General features: G+C 49.5%; 3 protein-coding genes and 1 long non-coding RNA gene across 16 annotated transcripts in view; 3 read left to right on the forward strand and 1 right to left on the reverse strand.

Moving 5' to 3' along the window:
• Nucleotides 1-1,368, forward strand: part of LOC115637565 (interferon alpha-inducible protein 27-like protein 2A) — a 27,789-nt gene extending 26,421 nt beyond the window's left edge. For 4 of the 7 annotated variants that reach the window (XM_030538922.1, XM_030538924.1, XM_030538920.1 and 1 more), the window contains one exon: nucleotides 934-1,364. In XM_030538922.1, the coding sequence (XP_030394782.1) occupies nucleotides 934-1,031 (98 nt within the window). In that variant the 3' untranslated portion in view covers nucleotides 1,032-1,364. Of the gene's footprint in view, nucleotides 1-933 lie in introns of all 7 variants that reach the window. The other 3 variants (XM_030538921.1, XM_030538923.1, XM_030538918.1) reach the window with 3 other exon arrangements.
• The window catches only part of LOC115637569, an 8,443-nt gene extending 4,211 nt beyond the window's left edge, over nucleotides 1-4,232 (reverse strand). The window contains exons 1-2 of one of the 3 annotated variants that reach the window (XR_003997295.1): nucleotides 3,966-4,232; nucleotides 3,280-3,389 (exon numbers count right to left, since the gene is read on the reverse strand). This is a non-coding gene — a long non-coding RNA (uncharacterized LOC115637569). Of the gene's footprint in view, nucleotides 1-3,279; nucleotides 3,437-3,965 lie in introns of all 3 variants that reach the window. The other 2 variants (XR_003997296.1, XR_003997294.1) reach the window with 2 other exon arrangements.
• Nucleotides 4,233-5,622: 1,390 nt separating this feature from the next.
• On the forward strand, nucleotides 5,623-11,782 carry IFI27 (interferon alpha inducible protein 27). 2 transcript variants are annotated; one of them, XM_030538932.1, is made up of 5 exons: nucleotides 5,644-5,935; nucleotides 6,112-6,164; nucleotides 6,907-6,945; nucleotides 10,346-10,507; nucleotides 11,436-11,782. In XM_030538932.1, exons 1-5 carry the CDS (start codon nucleotides 5,859-5,861, stop codon nucleotides 11,507-11,509), a joined length of 405 nt encoding a protein of 134 aa, XP_030394792.1. In that variant the 5' UTR covers nucleotides 5,644-5,858; the 3' UTR covers nucleotides 11,510-11,782. The 2 variants fall into 2 exon arrangements, with proteins under 2 accessions (XP_030394793.1, XP_030394792.1); XM_030538933.1 differs by lacking the exon at nucleotides 6,907-6,945 and having other exon boundaries at nucleotides 5,623-5,935.
• A 1,350-nt stretch (nucleotides 11,783-13,132) lies between these two features.
• On the forward strand, nucleotides 13,133-17,575 carry LOC115637567 (interferon alpha-inducible protein 27-like protein 1). 4 transcript variants are annotated; one of them, XM_030538928.1, is made up of 5 exons: nucleotides 13,139-13,610; nucleotides 14,572-14,637; nucleotides 15,750-15,788; nucleotides 16,261-16,422; nucleotides 16,558-17,339. In XM_030538928.1, the coding sequence occupies exons 1-5, from the start codon at nucleotides 13,538-13,540 to the stop codon at nucleotides 16,647-16,649; spliced, it is 432 nt and encodes a 143-aa protein (XP_030394788.1). In that variant the 5' UTR covers nucleotides 13,139-13,537; the 3' UTR covers nucleotides 16,650-17,339. The 4 variants fall into 4 exon arrangements, 3 of the variants coding, with proteins under 3 accessions (XP_030394790.1, XP_030394788.1, XP_030394789.1); XM_030538929.1 differs by lacking the exon at nucleotides 16,558-17,339 and adding an exon at nucleotides 17,464-17,575 and having other exon boundaries at nucleotides 13,140-13,610; XR_003997293.1 differs by lacking the exon at nucleotides 16,558-17,339 and adding an exon at nucleotides 17,464-17,575 and having other exon boundaries at nucleotides 13,150-13,500.
• Nucleotides 17,576-17,916: the final 341 nt, after the last annotated feature.

Genomic DNA, 17,916 nt, shown 5'->3' on the forward strand with positions numbered 1-17,916 from the left:
TATTGTTAGACCAAATGTGTTGCTAACCAACCTTGCTAACGTGTGACCTGCCGGGGCAGTGGTGCATGTACTCCACAATATGCTGCTGCTGATGGTGGTCTGGGCCTGACCTCATCGAAATAAGTGGCATTGATCCCATTGTGTATTCAGTATTTTACCAAGTATAGCTTTATAACTTCTGCTAAACTGTCAGGCCAGGCCCCAGTGCTCCTTGCTTCCAGCATTTGCATCTAAAGGTGGAAGTCCTGATTACCATGGGGGTGGGATGGGAGGGAGGTGCTTTCTTGAATCCACAGCTCACGCCATCAGACATTAAGGCAAGGATGCTGTACATATCCCACTATTGCACTGGGGTGCATGCTCAGCTCACTGCAGGAACCAGAACTAACCCACATGTTTGGGTTTAGATGCTCAAAGGATTTATTTCCTCTAGGAAGGAGTCATGAGGGGGCGAGGTGAGAGCTGGTACAACTTCAAACCTAAAACCCTCGCAGATTCATAATAAATACAGTACTGGGTTCACTGTGCCTCTGATCAGGGACTCATCCAATAATGGATGATGCAAGTGAACCAAGGCCGAGGTGCACAGATCAACAGGTGATCACCTCACAAGTGGCTTGCAGCTCCTGGTGAGAAAGAAGACTGCACCCAGCAGCCTTAAAATAGCAGAGTCCATTATGTCAGTGCCGAAAGCATTAAGGGTTAATTCTCAGATTTCACTGGCAGGCTATCCCTTATCAGCAGAGGCCAGTGGCAGGGCTTAGCTGCTGGCTCTGGGCTAGATTCTATTCTCAGTCATGCTGGTGCAAATCCAGAGTGACTCTGCTGATCTCTGGATTTACACTACTAAGAGCAGATTTCCCTCCTCTAGGCAAGTCAAGGGACTAGTGCAATGTAGTGATACTGACTAGCCGTTCCTCTGATTCTTTGCAGGTGCTGTAGGACTCTCGCTAGGAGCTAAAGTTGGCCTGGGCACTGCACTGGGATCTGTAGGTGCAGCTGTTGGCTCCTGGTTCTCTAAGAATAACTGAAAGCTGTGCAAGCCCTGCTGGCATCAGAAGTAAACACTGACCAGTGCTGGAAACCCTTAAGTTGCAAAGCAGGACCAAAGTAGCAAGCTACGTGATATGGGTCGGCGATTACTTTGTTGTTGCCTGGGAAAAGCTACTGCAAACGTGTCGCTTATTTTACCTTCTCTTTAACAGGTGTTGAGCTGCTCTGATTATGGTGGGGGTGGGGGTGTGAAAACAATAAAGCTGGTTTTAAATGGACAAACTTGTTAGTTTGAAATTGATGTGGGGAGAGTCAAAGCCCTAGGGAGCGTCGGAGGTTCTTATAAGCATCTCCCTTGGAGAGGCTTTGGAGTGAATTCTGTGTCTAATCCTACCTGGGTAGCGGGTTGTTGTATCAGCTGATCCTCCCTGTATCATCTCCCTCAAGCACGCATAGGGTGACCAGACAGCAAGTGTGAAAAATCGAGACAGAGGTGAGGAGTTAATAGGAGCCTATATAAGAAAAAGCCTCAAATATCGGGACTGTCCCTATAAAATCAGAACATCTGGTCACCCTAAGCACCCATATGCCTGTCCCCTGTGGGGTTTTTGAGAAGACGCAATATGCTGAATAGAGAAATCTCATATCAGATGCATTGTCTGCTCCTGAGTGTGGATGCTGCCAATCCCATCCACCCGGGCTAAGTGACAACACAATTTCTAGCTAGCCCTATCCCTCGCTCTCAGCTAGGCCTTCAGTCGCCCTCCTGGGTTTCTATCCGTTTTACTCTCTTGCTGCAATTGAGTCAGCTATTTAACCCTCCTTCTGAAATGCTGATAACTCTGTTCTTGCCAAGATCAAATCAGTCTGAGTGCCTGAAAACTGCTCCGAGCCCGTTAAATTGGCTGAGCCAGAAGTCTCAGCCTCTTGAGCACTGGCATGAGAGAAGAAAGCACTAGCCCTGATTTGCAGGTAGAAGTTAGTTCTGTGATGTAAACAGCCTTTGTCAGATGCGTTCATCGTGGCTGATGTGAGAAATCTTCCTCTGAAGCAGGAACTGTTGCCTAGCTCGTGCAGCTGTCCAACGTGGCAATAGCAACGTTATAGTTGCAGTTAGTTGTGTCTGCAGACTGGACTATGTGGAAGTGGCTCCTTGCACACGAGGACCTCGTGTGAATATTCAGCCATCGCAGCTTGCTTCATTTTGGCTTTATTCCCACTAGTCCGACAGCTCCACGGCGCAATGGGAGAAGGAGCTAGATTCCATCTCCACCTTGCGCATCGTCCACAGACTTGCTTACTGCGGTCCAAAGAGTTAAAGATGGACGGGCTGCATAGGTGTCACTGGGGGCAGAAACGCCACGTGTGGCAGCAGTTGCTGGTGAGGATGCAGGAGGAATCCCATCCAAAGCCAGTGAGTTGCCATTACTCCAGAACCGGTGCTGTTACGCTGGTGGGTGCAGAAGAAGAGCCAGGCTTAGCCTCTCGATGCTAGCGCCTCGCCTTCGGTTGGCTTTAGTGCCCAATATCCAGTGAGGTTTAGCCTCAGTTCAGATCCCAATGGACCAGTTCCCTGCATCCTGCAACCTCATTTAACTGGCTCCTAGCCCTGTCCTTTGGGGGTAGTCGCAGCAGAGAAACAAAGGACTGAACAGACCTCAGACTACGCTTCCCTCTCCCTCCAGCCCAGGCATGTTGGCAGAGGGTCTGCTAGGTGAGGACAGCTTCCAATCCAGGGCTGCCAAGCCACTAACCTGCCTTTTTACAAAGAGCCCCTTTTCCTGTCAGGGGAAGAGAAAAGAGGATGGGGCGGACGACTGTTCAGGGAGACTCAGGTAAGTTTCCGTTTTAATTCTAATCCATTTCTCTTGAGGATCACCATGAGGCCGGGAGGAGTCACGCCAACAGCCCATAGAATAATCTTTTAAAAAGTGTTTTGGGCCCTTGGTTATGCACCAGGAAGCAGCAAAAATAAATAAAGAGGCAGAACCCGAGTGGCGTGTTTGCTCTGGGCCTTCTCTGGATAACCTTTGTCAGGCAGGCAGACCCGTGATCAGTAGAACAGGACTGGAAACTTTCAACAAAATGTTTTTCATTTTGCACGCAGACTGTACCATCTGGCTCCGAATCGCAGGGGCTAGGATTTGGAGGGGAGCGGGGGTTGAGCACACTTTGACTGCTCACAGGTGAATCCTCCCTAACCCTGTGTTTAACGGGGAGTGAGGGGACCCTGGCATTTTCCCTGCCTTTGAGGTGGGCTGCTTGTCCTGCGCTCTAGACACTCACCCAAAAGCTGGTTCACTGTAGATAGCTGGGTCCAGCGCTCCCTATATATAGCGACACTCCTTGGAGGGGGGACCATGCTTCTGCCCCAAGGCTGACGGTAAGTTGCTGCTCTGTTGATAAGAGAATTTTACCCTGCAATGGTGGGAAGTAGCATTTGCTAAAAACAAACACATTGAAAATGACAGGAACATGCAGCTCTGGCAATTGTACTCCTTCCCCCCATAACATAAGTAACATTTTTAACTTTGCCTGGGCTTCGGGTACCTTCTAATTAGGATTGAAAGCATTAGATTTGTACTGGTAAATGTGGATTGCCTCATACGCACCCCCACAAAAAATATTTCCAATAATTGAAGTTTATGGATAGGCAAAGTAAGACAAATGCTGCTGGAGAACTTAGAGTTTGAATGAAGGATATTTATTTACTTTGTATATTTTGATATGTGATGCTGACAATTAATCATAATGGTTATAAGGCTTCTGCCATTAAATAATTATTCACACCCCCCACACAGCTCTACCCCAGTTGCCTGCCCATCCCCAATAATTTCCGGCAATGGTGAAAATTTAAATCTATAAAAATGCTCAAAACCCACAGTTTTGCACAACTGTGACAATTTAAATAATACATTTTAGAAAAACAATATTATCTGTTAATTTATTTTAAAAACATTAATTCTGCCAACCTTATCTCTGGGAGGCTTTCCCTGGAGCGGACAATATTCACAACAGATGTGGAAGGCAGGCTTCCAACAAAGTAACCTCCCCGTTAGCAAGATCCTTTTTAATCTGATTTCCTTCCCGTGCTTAGCCGCACGTCTAATTCAGAAACCTCGTACAGTTAGAACCTCAGAGTTACAAGCTGACCAGTCATCCGCACGCTTCGTTTGGAACCAGAGCAGGCAGTCAGGCAGCAGCAGAGGCAAACAAAAGCCAGTACAGTGCAGTGCCATTACATGTAAATACTAACAGAAAGGGAACGTTTAAAAAAAAAAAAAAAGATTTGACAAGATAAGCTGTTTCTGTGCTTGTTTCATTTAAATTAAGATGGTTAAAAGCAGCAATTTTCTTCTGCGTAGTGAAGTTTCAAAGCTGGATTAAGTCAATGTTCAGCTGTAAACGTTGGAAAGACCAAGCATAACGTTCTGGTTAAGGTTAGGAACATGTCAGCGTTACACACGACCCCCATTCCCAGGGGTTCGGATTTCTGAGGTTCTACTGTATTTTTTAAGTCCAAGTTTGCTTTTACTTTCGTTTCTCCCAGCTTGGGCTGGGAAATTGAAACCTAAAGACCCTCTTTCACCTGCCTGTCATCAGTGATTATGCAAACTTCTCTAATGCACTTGAATTGTGAGGTTTGGTTTGGTTTGGGTTTTTTTTGGGGGGGTGGGGGTGGAAGGGAAGGATTGTCTTTGATTTTGAGCCAAATTTCACATGAGTACCCCTTGAAGAGCCTCCCAAGTCTAACTTCTGTGCAGAGAGCTTTGAAAATTCTTAGTGGACGCATTTGAGTTGGTCTCAGACAATCTTCTGGGACTGGGTGGGGGCAGTGAACAACACTTTTAAAAAATATTCTGGAAGGGTTCAAGGCAGGAGGATCTGAAAGCTGTTTCCTTTCAGGCTCTCGCTAATGCACAGTGGAGGGAGAGCACGGATGGAGGAGGCTAGTACAGTGAAATTTCAGGGCAGTTAGGGCAGGGGTGAGCAAACTATGGCCCGCAGGCTGAATCTGGCCCACCAACTGCTTTAAGCTGGCCCTCAAACTCCCACTGGGGAGCGGGGTCTGGGGCTGCTCCGTTCCAGCACTCGAGTTAGGGAGCAGGGTCGGGGCCGCTCCACGCGGCTCCCAGAAGCTGCGGCATGGCCCCCCTCTAGCTCCTACATGCTCCAATGGCCCCACTCCAATGGCCACTCCAGTGCTCCAATGGGAGCTGCAGGGGCGGTGCCTGTGGACGGGGCAGTGCGCAGAGCCACCTGGCTGCGCCTCCACATAGGAGCTAGAGAAAGGACATGCCGCTGCTTCCGGGAGCTGCTTGAGGTAAGCGCCACCCAGAACCTGCACCCCTGAGCCTCTCCCCATGCTCCAACCCCTTGCCCCAGCCCTGATCCCCCACCTGCCCTCCGAACCCCTCGATCCCAGCCCAAAGCACCCTCCTGCACCCCAAACTCCTCATCCCCAGCCCTACCCCAGAGCCCACACCCCCAAATGGAGCCTGCATCCCTTCCCACCCCCAAAGCCCTGCCCCGATCCCCCACCTGCCTTCTGAACCCCTCAATCCCAGCTAGAGCACCCTTCTACACCCCAACCTCCTCATCCCCAGCCCTACCCCAGAGCCCGCACCCCCAGCCAGAGGGGAAATGTTCAGCAAGAATTTAAATTACAATCTGCCCAAGAATGAGAAGGGTGGGAGACAACCCCCTTAGCATGGCAATGCAAGGTCTTGCATGGGCGGGGACAGTCTGGGCAGAGAGCGAGGCTGGATATGTGCTAGCACAGTGCGATGCATCCCTCACGTGCAATCGGAAGGGTGCTGAGCACTCACCAGAGCTGAGCGGGGGAGGAGGTGGCTAGAAGGGCGATGAGGTTTGGCGAGACATCTTGCAAATCAGCTATGAGAATGAGTTACCTCTGGACACTAGCTCAGGCTGCACAAGGGTAAGGAGCTGAGGGCTAGTTCGTGACACTGGGGCATGTACAAACACCAGCAATTACATGTGTGCTGGCTTGTGCAGCCAGTGGTGTAGCCCCGCACCCGTGGCACCGGCCCCCAGGGGCTGTATTTGGGAGGATGCTTGGAACTGGACTAACTGCATTTCCCACTTTCTGTCCAGGGCTAACGATACTCAGGTGACAGACTCAGAGCCACACGCAGCAAACATGCTTGGTAAGAGCCTTTCATTTACCTGCGCCTTGAGCAAGAATTGGCCCCCGACAAAGTCACTATGCCATGCTGGCAGCCAGCCACCCCTCGAAACCCAGAACAGGGGGAGGCCCTGGACACTTCCTGTGCAGCCCCAGCGCTCCCTTCCTGCAGCGGGGCATGCGTGAGGAAGGGTCTGCCTGTGGCAATGAAGAGAACAATTCAGAACTAGCCTCTCTGGCTGGGTTCCTTCTACCTGGCACTGGCAGTACTGAGGCGAATCTGCTTTGGACTCGTCACCACCATAGAGCAAACAGCCTCCTGGGTGGCCCTGCTCCCATGGGTAGCTGGGGTGGGGCCCGGTTGGGGTGGAGACTTCAGAGCCACTTTGGTTTTTCTTTTTTAAATGTTCCTTTTGCAACAGACTGGAGCATCCCCAAATCCTTTCCCTCTTACTCTGCTATTCTGACCCTCGCTGAGGCTCGTCATGGCTTCCCTGGCCTCAGCTGCAGCCTCCTGGCCAGTGAGATGCTGCTTACAGAGACAGGGAAACCATCAGGTAAATCCCCAGGTTGAGTAAGCGTCACTCTCCTTACCAAACACTTCACATTGGAAACAGGCACTGCAGCTGCTTTAGATGCAGAGGTGCGAAAAAAAAAATCCTGGGGCTCACTAAGGGCACGACCTCCCCAGCTTTGCATGGTTACATGTTTATAGCATGCGAATGTCTTTGCTGGGTCACTAACATCAGATTCTCATTCCCCAGACAGTCTTGTTACTCTGGCTGGAGCAGGCATTGCAGCAGGTAAGGGGCTAACCCATGGCACTGATTAGTTGACACTTGACATCTGTACTTATCAAAGACTTATTGAAGGGGGTTGGACTAGATGACCTCCTGAGGTCCCTTCCAACCCTGAGATTCTCTGATTCTATTCGGCCAGGGACTCTCCTGGCTCACCAGCTTCCCTTGCAGTGCAAGGATCCCTCCTAGTGTGAATGAACCTCAGAAGAGTCAGGCATCCTGGGGGGAGCAAGAACTCTGCCCCTGTCTGCTTGACTTCTTCCCCAGCCCACATGAGGCCGCAGGGTCGCCGTGGGAGCAGGGAAAGGGGCTGGAGACAAGCCCTTTGAAACTCTGCAAGCCCACAGTGCATTTTGCTGGTGTGAAAACGGGGAGCCTGTACCCACTGGGCTATACTGGGCATAGGCCTTCCTTGGACTGTACGTGCCCTCGGTGAGAGCTCCATCCCAGCCATTGCCCTGGCGCTGTCCTTCCAGGGGGCGACCGGCCCCAGAGGAATGCAGCAAGGTCCTGTAGCATCAATGCACTCCACTGAGCAGAGCTAGGAAGGCAAGATGCTGCTTCTGAGCTCCACTTGTGCACCCTGCTCAGGCTTGCTTTGCAGATTAGCGAAAAGTTCAGTTCAGGGAGTGGTTGATGAATTTGGGGTCGACGAAGGATTGGTGGATAGCTGACACTTGTGCCCCTGTGTCTCTCCATGCAGTAACCTTCTTTCTGCCCACTCTCAAATTTTCCCTTCGCTCCAAGGGTATTTGGGAGGCATCTGGGCCTGGAGATCTTTTGTGTGAGGGTGGTGTAATGAACTGCACTCGGTTGGTGGTCTTTGGGCAGTTGGCCTTGATATGTCCCAGTTCATTACACTTAAAGCATCTTCCATCTGATTGGTCACTGGGCCGAGGTGAGTTACTAGAGACTGGTGAGGTGGAAGAATAGGGCGTCTGTGGCTTTATTTGGGTTGTAGGTGGGGTTTTTGGCTGCCCTCGGTTGTAGGGTTTATGGTCGGTGTGCCCTCTGGGGTATTCATTCCCCTTGACAGTAGCTTTCTTGCTTTCTGCCACTTCCATCCATCTGGCTCCAATCTCCCCCGCCTCGGTGAGATTTTTGGGTTTTCCATCTTGTATGTACCGTGTGATGTCCTCAGGAACACCATCCAAGAACTGCTCCATTTGTATGAGGAGGTGCAGTTCTTCCAAGGATTTAAAATTGTGTCCTGATATCCAGGCCTCATAATTTTTCCCAACGTAGTAGGCGTGTTTGGGAAATGACACATCTGGTTTCCACTTTTGGGTTCTGAAACGCCGACGGGCATGATCCGGGGTTATCCCCATTCTGTATCTGGCCTTGGTTTGAAAAAGTTTATAGTCGTTCATGTTCTCCTTAGGCATTTCAGCTGCCACCTCTGCTAAAGGTCCATTGAGCTGTGGCCTCAATTCTACCATGTACTGGTCTTCAGGGATGCTGTACCCAAGACAGGCTCTTTCAAAATTTTCCAAGAAGGCCTCGGTGTCATCACCTGCCTTGTAGGTGGGAAATTTCCTGTGATGTGGAACCATAATTGGCGAAGGGTTGTTAGGATTGGCTGGCGCATGAAGCCCAGCTTGCGCTAAGTCCAGTTCATGTTTTCTCTGTTTTTCCTTCTCTTCACTTTCTTTTTGTTGTTTTTCCATTTCTCAGCGGTGGGCCATGTCTTCTTCTTCTTGTTTCCTTCTGTGGGCCACCTCTTCTTCTTCTAGTTTTCTTTTGTGGGCTGCCTCTTTGGCTACTTGTTCTCTTTTGTAGGCTGCCAGTTTGATGCTTTTTTCCTTTTCTTTCAGCTCCACCTCTTTTTGTCTTTTTTCCAGTTGTCGCCTGTGTTCAGCTTCTTTGATTTGTTCTTCTGCCTCCCTTTTTTCCTTGGAAGTCATGGTTCCTGTTTTCTTGTGTTGGGGTCCCCTCCGGTGTTTATCTTCTGAACTGCAGGTTCTCTGTTGCCTCCTGGGGTCTGCCTAGCAACAGTGCCTTTTTCCCTTTCTTCCTCTAGCTAATCTTTTCAATGTAAAGTAAACCAGAAAAACCACTTTATTTGCATGTGTATAGTGCTGGTATTTGACTCCTAATGGGAGTGCTATTGTGTCACAAAAGACCCTTTTGTCACAGCTTAATGATTCCTTGCTTAATATGCAAGCCAGAAACTGCAAGAGAGAGCAGAGAAAAAAATTCTCTCTGGTTCCTTTTAAAATCAAACTGTCTCTGCTTAAAAGCCCCTAGCAGAGAAAAGAAAAATATAATATTCCTACTGGCTTCTGGATTCTATCTTTCCCACAAACGCTGCCACCATGTCATAACCTAGTCCCAGATTTGGACCTTAGCGCCCAAAATATGGGGGTTAGCATGAAAACCTCCAAGCTTAGTTACCAGCTTGGACCTGGTAAAGCTGCCACCACCCAAAAAATTAGAGTGTTTTGGGGCACTCTGGTCCCCCCAAAAACCTTCCCTGGGGACCCCAAGACCCAAATCCCTTGAGTCTCACAACAAAGGGAAATAAACCATTTCCCTTCCCCCCTCCAGGTGTTTCCTCCCTGGGTTCCTGGAGAGATACACAGAAGCAAGCTCCGTGAATCTAAATAGAGGGATTCCACCCTCTCTATTTCCAGTCCTGGAAACAGAAGTACTTCCCTCTTCACCCAGAGGGTATGCAAAGTCAGGCTAGTAAATCTAACACACACAGATTTCCCTCTGACTTCTTCCTCCCACCAATTCCCTGGTGAGCACAGACTCAATTCCCTGGAGTTCCCCACTAAAGAAAAACTCCAACAGGTCTTAAAGAGAAAGCTTTATATAAAAAGAAAGAAAAAATACATAAAAATGGTCTCTCTGTATTAAGGTGACAAATACAGGGTCAATTGCTTAAAAGAAATATGAATAAACAGCCTTATTAAAAAAGAATACAATTCAAAACATTCCAGCAACTATACCCATGTAAATACAAAAGAAAACAATAGAAACCTTACTGCCTTACTATATTTGTACTTACAACTTGGAAACAGAAGATTAGAAAGCAAGAGACAGAAATCCCCTCATAGCCGAGAGAGAGACAGGTACAAGACAAAGAACAAAGGACTCACACACAAACTTCCCTCCACCCAGATTTGAAAAAGTCTTGTTTCCTGATTCGTCCTCTGGTCAGGTGTTTCAGGTTACTTCTTTCCAGGTGAAAGAGACATTAACCCTTAGCTATCTGTTTATGACAGATGGCTCTGACCCTGTCACCCTTCCTGGTTGCTAACCACACGATCCATTAGACCACCCAAGAGAGGAGCTGGGCGGGTGGACAGATGCAGGTCCATGGAGGGCTGGCTCTGCTGCAGAAGCAATTGCTGTAGGAGCCTGGACAGTGCTTAACCTCGCTGTCTCATGAATGCAGGCGTGGCATTCATTGGGATCCCGGTAGTAGTCGGGGCAGCAGGCTTTACTGGAGCAGGCATTGCAGCTGGGACACTTGCTGCCAAGATGATGTCAGCAGCGGCCATAGCCAACGGAGGAGGGGTAGCTGCTGGAAGTACTGTGGCAGTGCTGCAATCCATTGGTAAGTAATGGGGAGCTCACCTTTCATTGAAATGCATGTGTCTCTGGTAGTGCTCTCCTGCCTTATGAACAACCCTGCATGGAGCGAGTCCGTCATTTCTGTGGTGCTTCTGATTTCTCTTGCATGTAATGAGGAATAAGCCTCTCCCCTGACTGGCCAAACCTGCTCCCCACAGATCCTGCTAATAAACTGATAAGCACTTAGATGCAACGTGCTCTAGCTCAGGGGCAGGCAACCTATGGCACGGGTGCCAAAGGTGGCACGCAAGCTGATTTTCAGTGGCACTCACACTGCCCGGCCACCAGTCTGGGGGGCTCTGCATTTTAATTTAATTTTAAATGAAGCTTTTTTAACATTTTAAAAACCTTATTTACTTTACATACAACGGTTTAGTTATATATTATAGACTTATAGCAAGAGACCTTCTAAAAACGTTAAAATGTATGACCAGCAGGCGAAACCTTAAATTAGAGTGACTAAATGAAGACTCGGCACAGCACTTCTGCAAGGTTGCCGACTCCTGCTCTAGCTTCTCTGTTCACTATCCCTCTGGCTAGGTGCTCACTCCATACCGTGGCTCACTTCCATTCTTGTAGAGGAACAGATGGGATCTTCAGAAGCACTCAGGGTTCACCCACCTCCCTCTGTTCTCACTGGGGATGCGCCCCATTGACTTTAAGGGGAATAGAATTAGTGCCCTGTTTGAAAATCCCACTCCTGTTCAAGGCTGCACCATCAAGGCAGGTCAGCAAAGTACCAAACTGGCCTCTTGGCTCCTGGTAAAAGGGACTCTACCAAGCAACAGTGCAACCTATTGCATCCATACAAAGAGTCACGACTTCTATAGTGCCAGGTCATGGGAAGGGGATAACTGGCCTGCTAGTATAACGTCGTGATACTGACTAGCTGATTCTCTGTTTCCTTTCAGGTGCCGCAGGCCTCCCTGCAGCTGCCAAAGCTGTGATCGTAAGTGTTGGGGCAGCAGCTGGTGCCTTACTTTGAAAGCCCAACTGCTCTTTTACGCTCTGGAAGACACACTGATTCGTCTGCTGCAGTTTCTCAATTGCACCATCAGGCTAATGCAACAAGTAGCAAGTTAGAGAAATGGCTTCGTAGTTGAATACAAAAGCAAGTGGCCTGTAGAAACTGTTCCCACACATCTGTTGCTTGTTCTACCTTCTCAACAACAGACGTCGAGTTCTGTTGGGATTCTGGCTGAATTATTGCTGTTGGCTGAAATGTGACAAATCAATAAACTTTTGCAAATTTAAATGCCCCGAGTTGTTATGGTTGAAAATAGTTGATTGTGTGTCACTGAAAAATAGCTCACTGAATGTGCACACACACCTTCATGCCAGTGTATTGTCAGAACCAAAGGAAAGTGTTGTCAAAGTGAACAAAGAACTAGAATCTCTTGGCCTCTGCCAGAGATAGATCCATCCAATATCCTCCTCCGAGCCAGCTTTGCAATAAGCCTGGGGTTTAATCTTGTGGCCAAGCAACGTGGCTCTGGCTAGCCATTCCTCGCTCAGTGGCGGGTTACTCGGTAGACTGCTGCCACCTCTGCTGACTGTCCTTACTATTTCTTGATGGCTCAGCTCCAAGACACGCAATAAAGCTCTAACAAAAGCAACCCCTGCTACTAGGGCCCTCGTGGCGTGGATTGCTGCAGCCGGGCCTCCAGGCTCCCCATTACTGTGATAGTCTAAAGGATTAAACCATTCTCTGTCTAGCCCAGGCATTAAAGTTACGTGGCTATTAAAATCAAACAGAAAACAGAGTTTTGGGCCATGTCTCTAAAAAGCCCTCCCTCCTTTCAGCCTCTTGTGATGTCGCCATTTCACTAGTTCACCTTGACCACTGAATCGTCTAGGCTAATGTAACAAGCAAAAAAAAAAACCCGAACCAAGCAGAATTTTAAACCACAGAGGTCCCCTCTATCCTCTCTACAGCAGCACAGAAGAGGGTGGAACCCCAGGGGGTTGGTGGTTTTGCAGTTTATGTTTCTTGGGCAAGGAGATGGGTGGATGGGACTCTGCCCGGCTAGGATGTGGCAAGGACATCACAAGGTTTACTGTCTTGGCATAGAAGGACTGTACCATCTGGGTCTGGATCACAAGGGGAGGCACTTCAAGGGGTTTTATCTGTTTGTGCCCTAAGAATGCTAACATGCAGATACTCCAGCGGCAGGGAGGCTAAGGGAGAGCAGGGCGTGGGATCTTGCCATCCTTGCTATTGGTGGGGGATGCTTCGTCCTCTCTGCAAACACACCCATGTAGTAGCAGGTACCTGGAAACTGGGCTCCTGATATAGCTGCATTGCACAGCAATCAATTCATTCTGCTCACCAGACGCTGGAGGTAAGTTGCTGCTGCTCTGAGGGCAAGAGACCCATCATCATTGTAACAGCACTGACCTACCGCTTCTAACTCTGCCCAGGGCTAGGGAATTTGCATGCAGTGGGTGATGAGTCAAGGAGAAGTGAGGGGCTGTCTATAAATTACATAAAGTATTGTGGGGTCGGGGGGGGGGGGGGGCTTAATTTTGCTTATCTGTTTCAGTGTTACAAGGGGTGGATGGGTCAGTGGGTCTTGGCAAAAATCACCAAACTATGTTATGTCATTTATACACAGTCCCTGAAAGACAAACTGCGGTGAAGTGACTGATGCCTTTAAATGAAATCCTACTTTGAAGGCCCAGCCAGCGTTGCTGATTCATGTTACTAATCGGGCTTTGGGAGAAAGATTCTTTCAGGGTGAATAAAGTCCAACTTGGGCTGGAAAATAGAAACCTAAGAAATCATTTTCGTTTCCTATGTTGTTTGGCACACAGCTGTAAACGGGCCTTCTGTTTGGGCCAATCAGTGCAGAGAAGCCTTGGGACCACGGTCCTGTTAGAGCTTGCATAGCTATAGCCGAGAGGGGGGCAAATCCTTCTTCAAAGCTTCTGAATCTCTGTCGTCTACCAGCTTTTAGGGGAGACGAGGCGGGCGAGGTAATAGCTCTTACTGCACCAACTGTTGGTGTGAGAGATGAGCTTTCAAGCTACACAGGCTCTTGGTCAGGTCTGGGACAGGGACCCCGAGTGTCACAGCTACAGACAAGGTGGCACAGATTGTTTAGAATACGGAGTTGACACCTAGTCGAAGGGACCAGTCCAAGTGACGTGGCCTGTTTAACACCCCTGCAGTCGTGGGACAAAGGGGTTTGTGGGTTACGTATTGTTGTCATAAGCCAGAAATCCAGTGTCTTTATTAAGCCCAGGATTTTTAGTGTCTAACAAAATTTAAGCTTCCAGGCTTGTCTTTTGAGGGTGCTGGTTTCCTCTGAGAACAAGGCCTCAGAGATCACAACAGAGTGAGCCTCTGGTCAGAAGCGTTCGCCCCCCAGGTGACAGCGTGTTTTGTCTTTTATCATTTTCATGCGTGAGTCCATCTGAGAGTGCAGCAATTGTCTGGCTTCACCCACATAGGGACCGGCAGGGCTTTTACCCCCAGCTGGCTGATTATATGGTTTTCAGAAGCCTCATCCCAGTTTACTCGGCAGCTGCCATAGAAGGGGAGGAATTCACACATGCCAAGGGGTGGGGGAAGACGGGCAAAGATGACTCTGTGCTGAGGTGGTGACAGTCCAGGCAGGGGAAGGGAAGAGCAGACAGGGGCTGGGACGTGGTTGTTACCCTCGAATTTTTTGATGCATGTGCTGCTCCCCAACAGATCTGTGCTCCCCACACATGCACTGGGCATGACTTCTTGCAGCTAGCAGTTCAGTTGTCCGTGAGAAGGTCCCACACACTCCATGTGAGGACCAGCTATGCAGGAGGAGGATAGGGTGCAGGTGGGTTACTCCATTAGCCCAGGCTCCGCAAAGGAAGGGGGCTGTGCTGATGCTCTCTTTTGTTATTGGCTTTGGGACACCTCCCCAGAGCTGTACTGGGCGTTTGCTAGGAGGGAGCTACCCTATGCTGATGCAGACATAACCCCAGGCCTCTGGCACCGGCCCCGAGGCCTGGGGCATGGGTGGAGTCTCAGAACTGATCTAAGTGTATTTCTGGCTTTTTGCTCAGGGCTGACGAAGCGGAGCCGCTATCCCAGTGATCAGGGCGTGTGGGTCAGAGTCTCAGTCATGGTTGGTAAGGTCCTTCTCTTGCACTAACTGAGCTTTGACCAGGAACGGTCTCCGTCACAGGCACCACTAACGTGTCCGTGTATTGTACTGGGGGTAGCCGTGTTAGTCTGCATCCACAAAAACAACAAGGAGTCTGGTGGCACCTTAAAGACTAAAAAACTAACCTCATGTCTTCCCCAAATAAATCTATTAGTCTTTAAGGTGCCACCAGACTCCTTGTTGTTTTTGTATCTGTGTATTGTGCAGGCAGCCAGTAACCCCGCAGCCCAGAACTAGGGTTCTTGCACTGTCCTCTCACCCATCTGGCTCCAGCCCCTGTAAGAGACACGATTCTGGATGGAGATGGACCTCAGGTCTGATCCCGTTTGTCAATTCCTATATTCATGGGCAGGCCCAGGAAAGTTGCTCTTCTAATGCAGCCCAGTGGTCTGTTCATACAGCGCGGCTTGCGTGAGGATCTATTTGCCATTGAACATAGGCAGAGAAAGGCTTCCTGTGACAAGCATTAGCTTGGACAGACCGGGAGGGGGCCAGATTCTGGCGAGGTACAGCAGTATAAATCAGGAGTCTTTCCACTGATCTCACTGCTCCCTTGGGTCTCCTTTTAAATATCCCGTTTGGAGCAGCTGAAACTTTATTGCCCTTTTCACTGCTGTGCCGACATGGCATGAGGATCGCAGAAGCCACCTTCCCAGCTTTGCTGGCCCCACCGGGATCTAGGGTGACCAGATGTCCTGATTTTATAGGGACAGTCCAGATTTTGGGGCCATTGTCTTACATAGGTACCTATTACCCCCCACCCCCATCCCCATTTTTCATACTTGCTGTCTGGTCACCCTACCAGGAGCCCTGGGGCTGGTCAGTGCTCTTAAATCAAGAGAATGAAAGAGCCTTTCTGAGAGAGGACCACTGAGCACATGGCTCATTATCGAGTAGAAAGGCTGAAAGACGATGGTAAAGTGGAATCCAGCATGTTTAGAGGCAGAGAACTTTCAAACAAAATCCAGGTCACTCATGCTAAGCAGCGGCACAGGCCTCTCCCCCTTTCTATTCTTATCGGCTGATCATCTGCTAAGGTCTTTGATAGCTCACTACTATAAACATTTCTTTGACTAGGATTTATCCCTATTGCTGTTGGAGCAACTGTTGGATTAGGTAAGTTGCAAGCTCAGGACAGTGGGTCAATATTGCAAAATACTTGAGATTGTAACTGAGATTTATTTTGCCTCGGGTTTACTTGGCTCATCTGCTCTCCCGAAGCACAGGGGTCTCGCCTGCTGAGGATATGTTGGCCCTTATGACCTGTGTGGAGCAGAATGCTGCAGCACTTGGCTGGCTGATGCCTGCCCCAAGCCTCGCGAAGCTGCAGGCGCTCACAGGAGAGCAGGGGGAGTGGCTGGAGACAAGTCCTTCGGACTTCTGCTTGCAGCAAGTTTGCCTGAAAATGTCCAAGCCCTGTACTGAATTTTGCCACTGCAAAAATGGAGCCCTGGGTGGTGTTTCAGAGCATGAGCAATTGAAGCAGCGAGGGAGTCAGTCTGGGGGTGGCTCCGGGGACCGAAGCTGGAGATGCGGTGCTCTGGGATCCCATTTTGTGATGAACATCGCAGCGCTTTTTGTCATGCAGGCGTTGTCACCGTTGCTGTCCCAGCAGCACTCGGGGCAGCAGGCTTTACTGGAGCAGGCATTGCAGCTGGGACCCTTGCTTCCAAGATGATGTCAGCAGCGGCCGTAGCCAGTGGAGGAGGGGTAGCCGCTGGGAGTACTGTGGCAGTGCTGCAATCTGTGGGTAAGTATTGCAGGCAGAAGGAGCTGAGCTTCATTCGTACGCACCAGTCTCTGATCTTATGACTGGCAAACAATTCTGCAGAGAAAGATGATCTTAGTATTTCCACATTTGCTCTCACTTCTCTTGCACGTAAAGAAGACTGGCTCTCCACTGTCTTGGCAAATGAGCTCTGCTCCTCCTGGCAGGTATGGTCGCCCATACTATACTGTTATCTGTGGTCTCACTAGTGGGGACCTGGGCTCACTGCCTAACTAGTGCTGGCCTTATCCTGCACTCACCTAGGATCCTGTTCACGATCTTCTTACGAAGTGTAAACCCTCCGATGTAGGACCTCTAGCTGCAAATGCTGTCAGGCAAGGGGTGGAATTCCACATTGCCGTGGGGGATGCTTCCCCAAACTCACAACTCTGGCCGGCCATGAGGCTATTAAGCCAGGGACGCTAGCCATATCCCAACACTGAACTGGGTGTACGTGCAATTCCACTCAGCTGCCACGACAGCGCAGAGGAACACAAACAAGCAGATGCTTGAAAGTCTTTTGGTTTTCTCAGTGCCCAGGAGAAGGGAGTGAGGGGAAGGGGAACAGATTAGACAGTAGCTGCTGTTACTCATATAAATCCACAGAAGGCCTTTAAAGGTTATGGCAAAAGGAAGTCAGACATGAACTCCACTCTATTCTGCATTACACATAAATGACCCACTAGAGGAACGCAGATTCCAATGTGTTCTGTGAAGACAGGTGAGCAAAGCACACGGTCTTTGCGTGTCTTCCCAGTGCTGGGTGACGGCAGGCCGATTTAAGAGCATAATCCATTACATCCACGCCAAAAACTAAGGAGGGTTATTTATTTGTTTTGTTGCGCCCCCGTCAGATTGTGCTGGCAGGAGCTTTGCTGGAAATTGACGCACCAATGACAGGGGTTAACTGGCCTGCAGGTCTTTCTCTTGCTACAAAAGGGGCGGTGACAGCTGTTGGGGGAGTACTTGGATTCTTCTTTCCAAAGTGAGAGCTAGGACTGTTCTTCCCTCTTCCTCCTGCAGGAACAGCCGCTGCAACCTGCCTCTTGCTTGTTCTGCCTTCTCAACAAAGAGCCCTTACAATCCGTTTGGCTGGTGGCTGAAATGTGAGAAAACAATAAAAGCTTTTTGCTGATTTAAATGCATCCGCTCCTTACGTAGCTGACAGCTGTTGATTGTGTGGCAGAGTGGAAGTTAACCACTGAGTTTGTACACGTGCGTCTGTCTCACACACACACACACACACACACATGCACACACGAGCTGAGTGTTGTCAAAGTGTGACCACAGCCCCCCTCATTTGGAGTCTGCTCATGCCCAGCATCTTCCCAGAAGAGGGCGCTGCAGGGCATTTGGGGTTCCCGCTCGTGTCCATTCCTGACTCAGGGTGCTGGAGAGAATGATGCTACTTCTCTTTCCGGTCATGGGCGTCTTTTCTTTTGTTCAGCGCAGTCAACCTATGTGCAAAGCCCCAGA

Source organism: Gopherus evgoodei, chromosome 20 (genome assembly GCF_007399415.2).
Source record: "Gopherus evgoodei ecotype Sinaloan lineage chromosome 20, rGopEvg1_v1.p, whole genome shotgun sequence".
Lineage (NCBI taxonomy): Eukaryota > Metazoa > Chordata > Testudines > Testudinidae > Gopherus > Gopherus evgoodei.

Bases quoted from the DNA above. Each gene is read 5' to 3' on its own strand.
- IFI27 (XM_030538932.1), top strand. From the start codon at position 5,859: ATGAGGTTTGGCGAGACATCTTGCAAATCAGCTATGAGAATGAGTTAC. The intron at 5,936-6,111 runs GTAAGGAGCTGA...CTTTCTGTCCAG, and splicing joins CTAGCTCAGGCTGCACAAGG to GGCTAACGATACTCAGGTGA. The intron at 6,165-6,906 runs GTAAGAGCCTTT...CTCATTCCCCAG, and splicing joins ACACGCAGCAAACATGCTTG to ACAGTCTTGTTACTCTGGCT.
- LOC115637567 (XM_030538928.1), top strand. From the start codon at position 13,538: ATGAGCTTTCAAGCTACACAGGCTCTTGGTCAGGTCTGGGACAGGGAC. The intron at 13,611-14,571 runs GTGGCACAGATT...CTTTTTGCTCAG, and splicing joins GTGTCACAGCTACAGACAAG to GGCTGACGAAGCGGAGCCGC. The intron at 14,638-15,749 runs GTAAGGTCCTTC...TTCTTTGACTAG, and splicing joins CAGAGTCTCAGTCATGGTTG to GATTTATCCCTATTGCTGTT.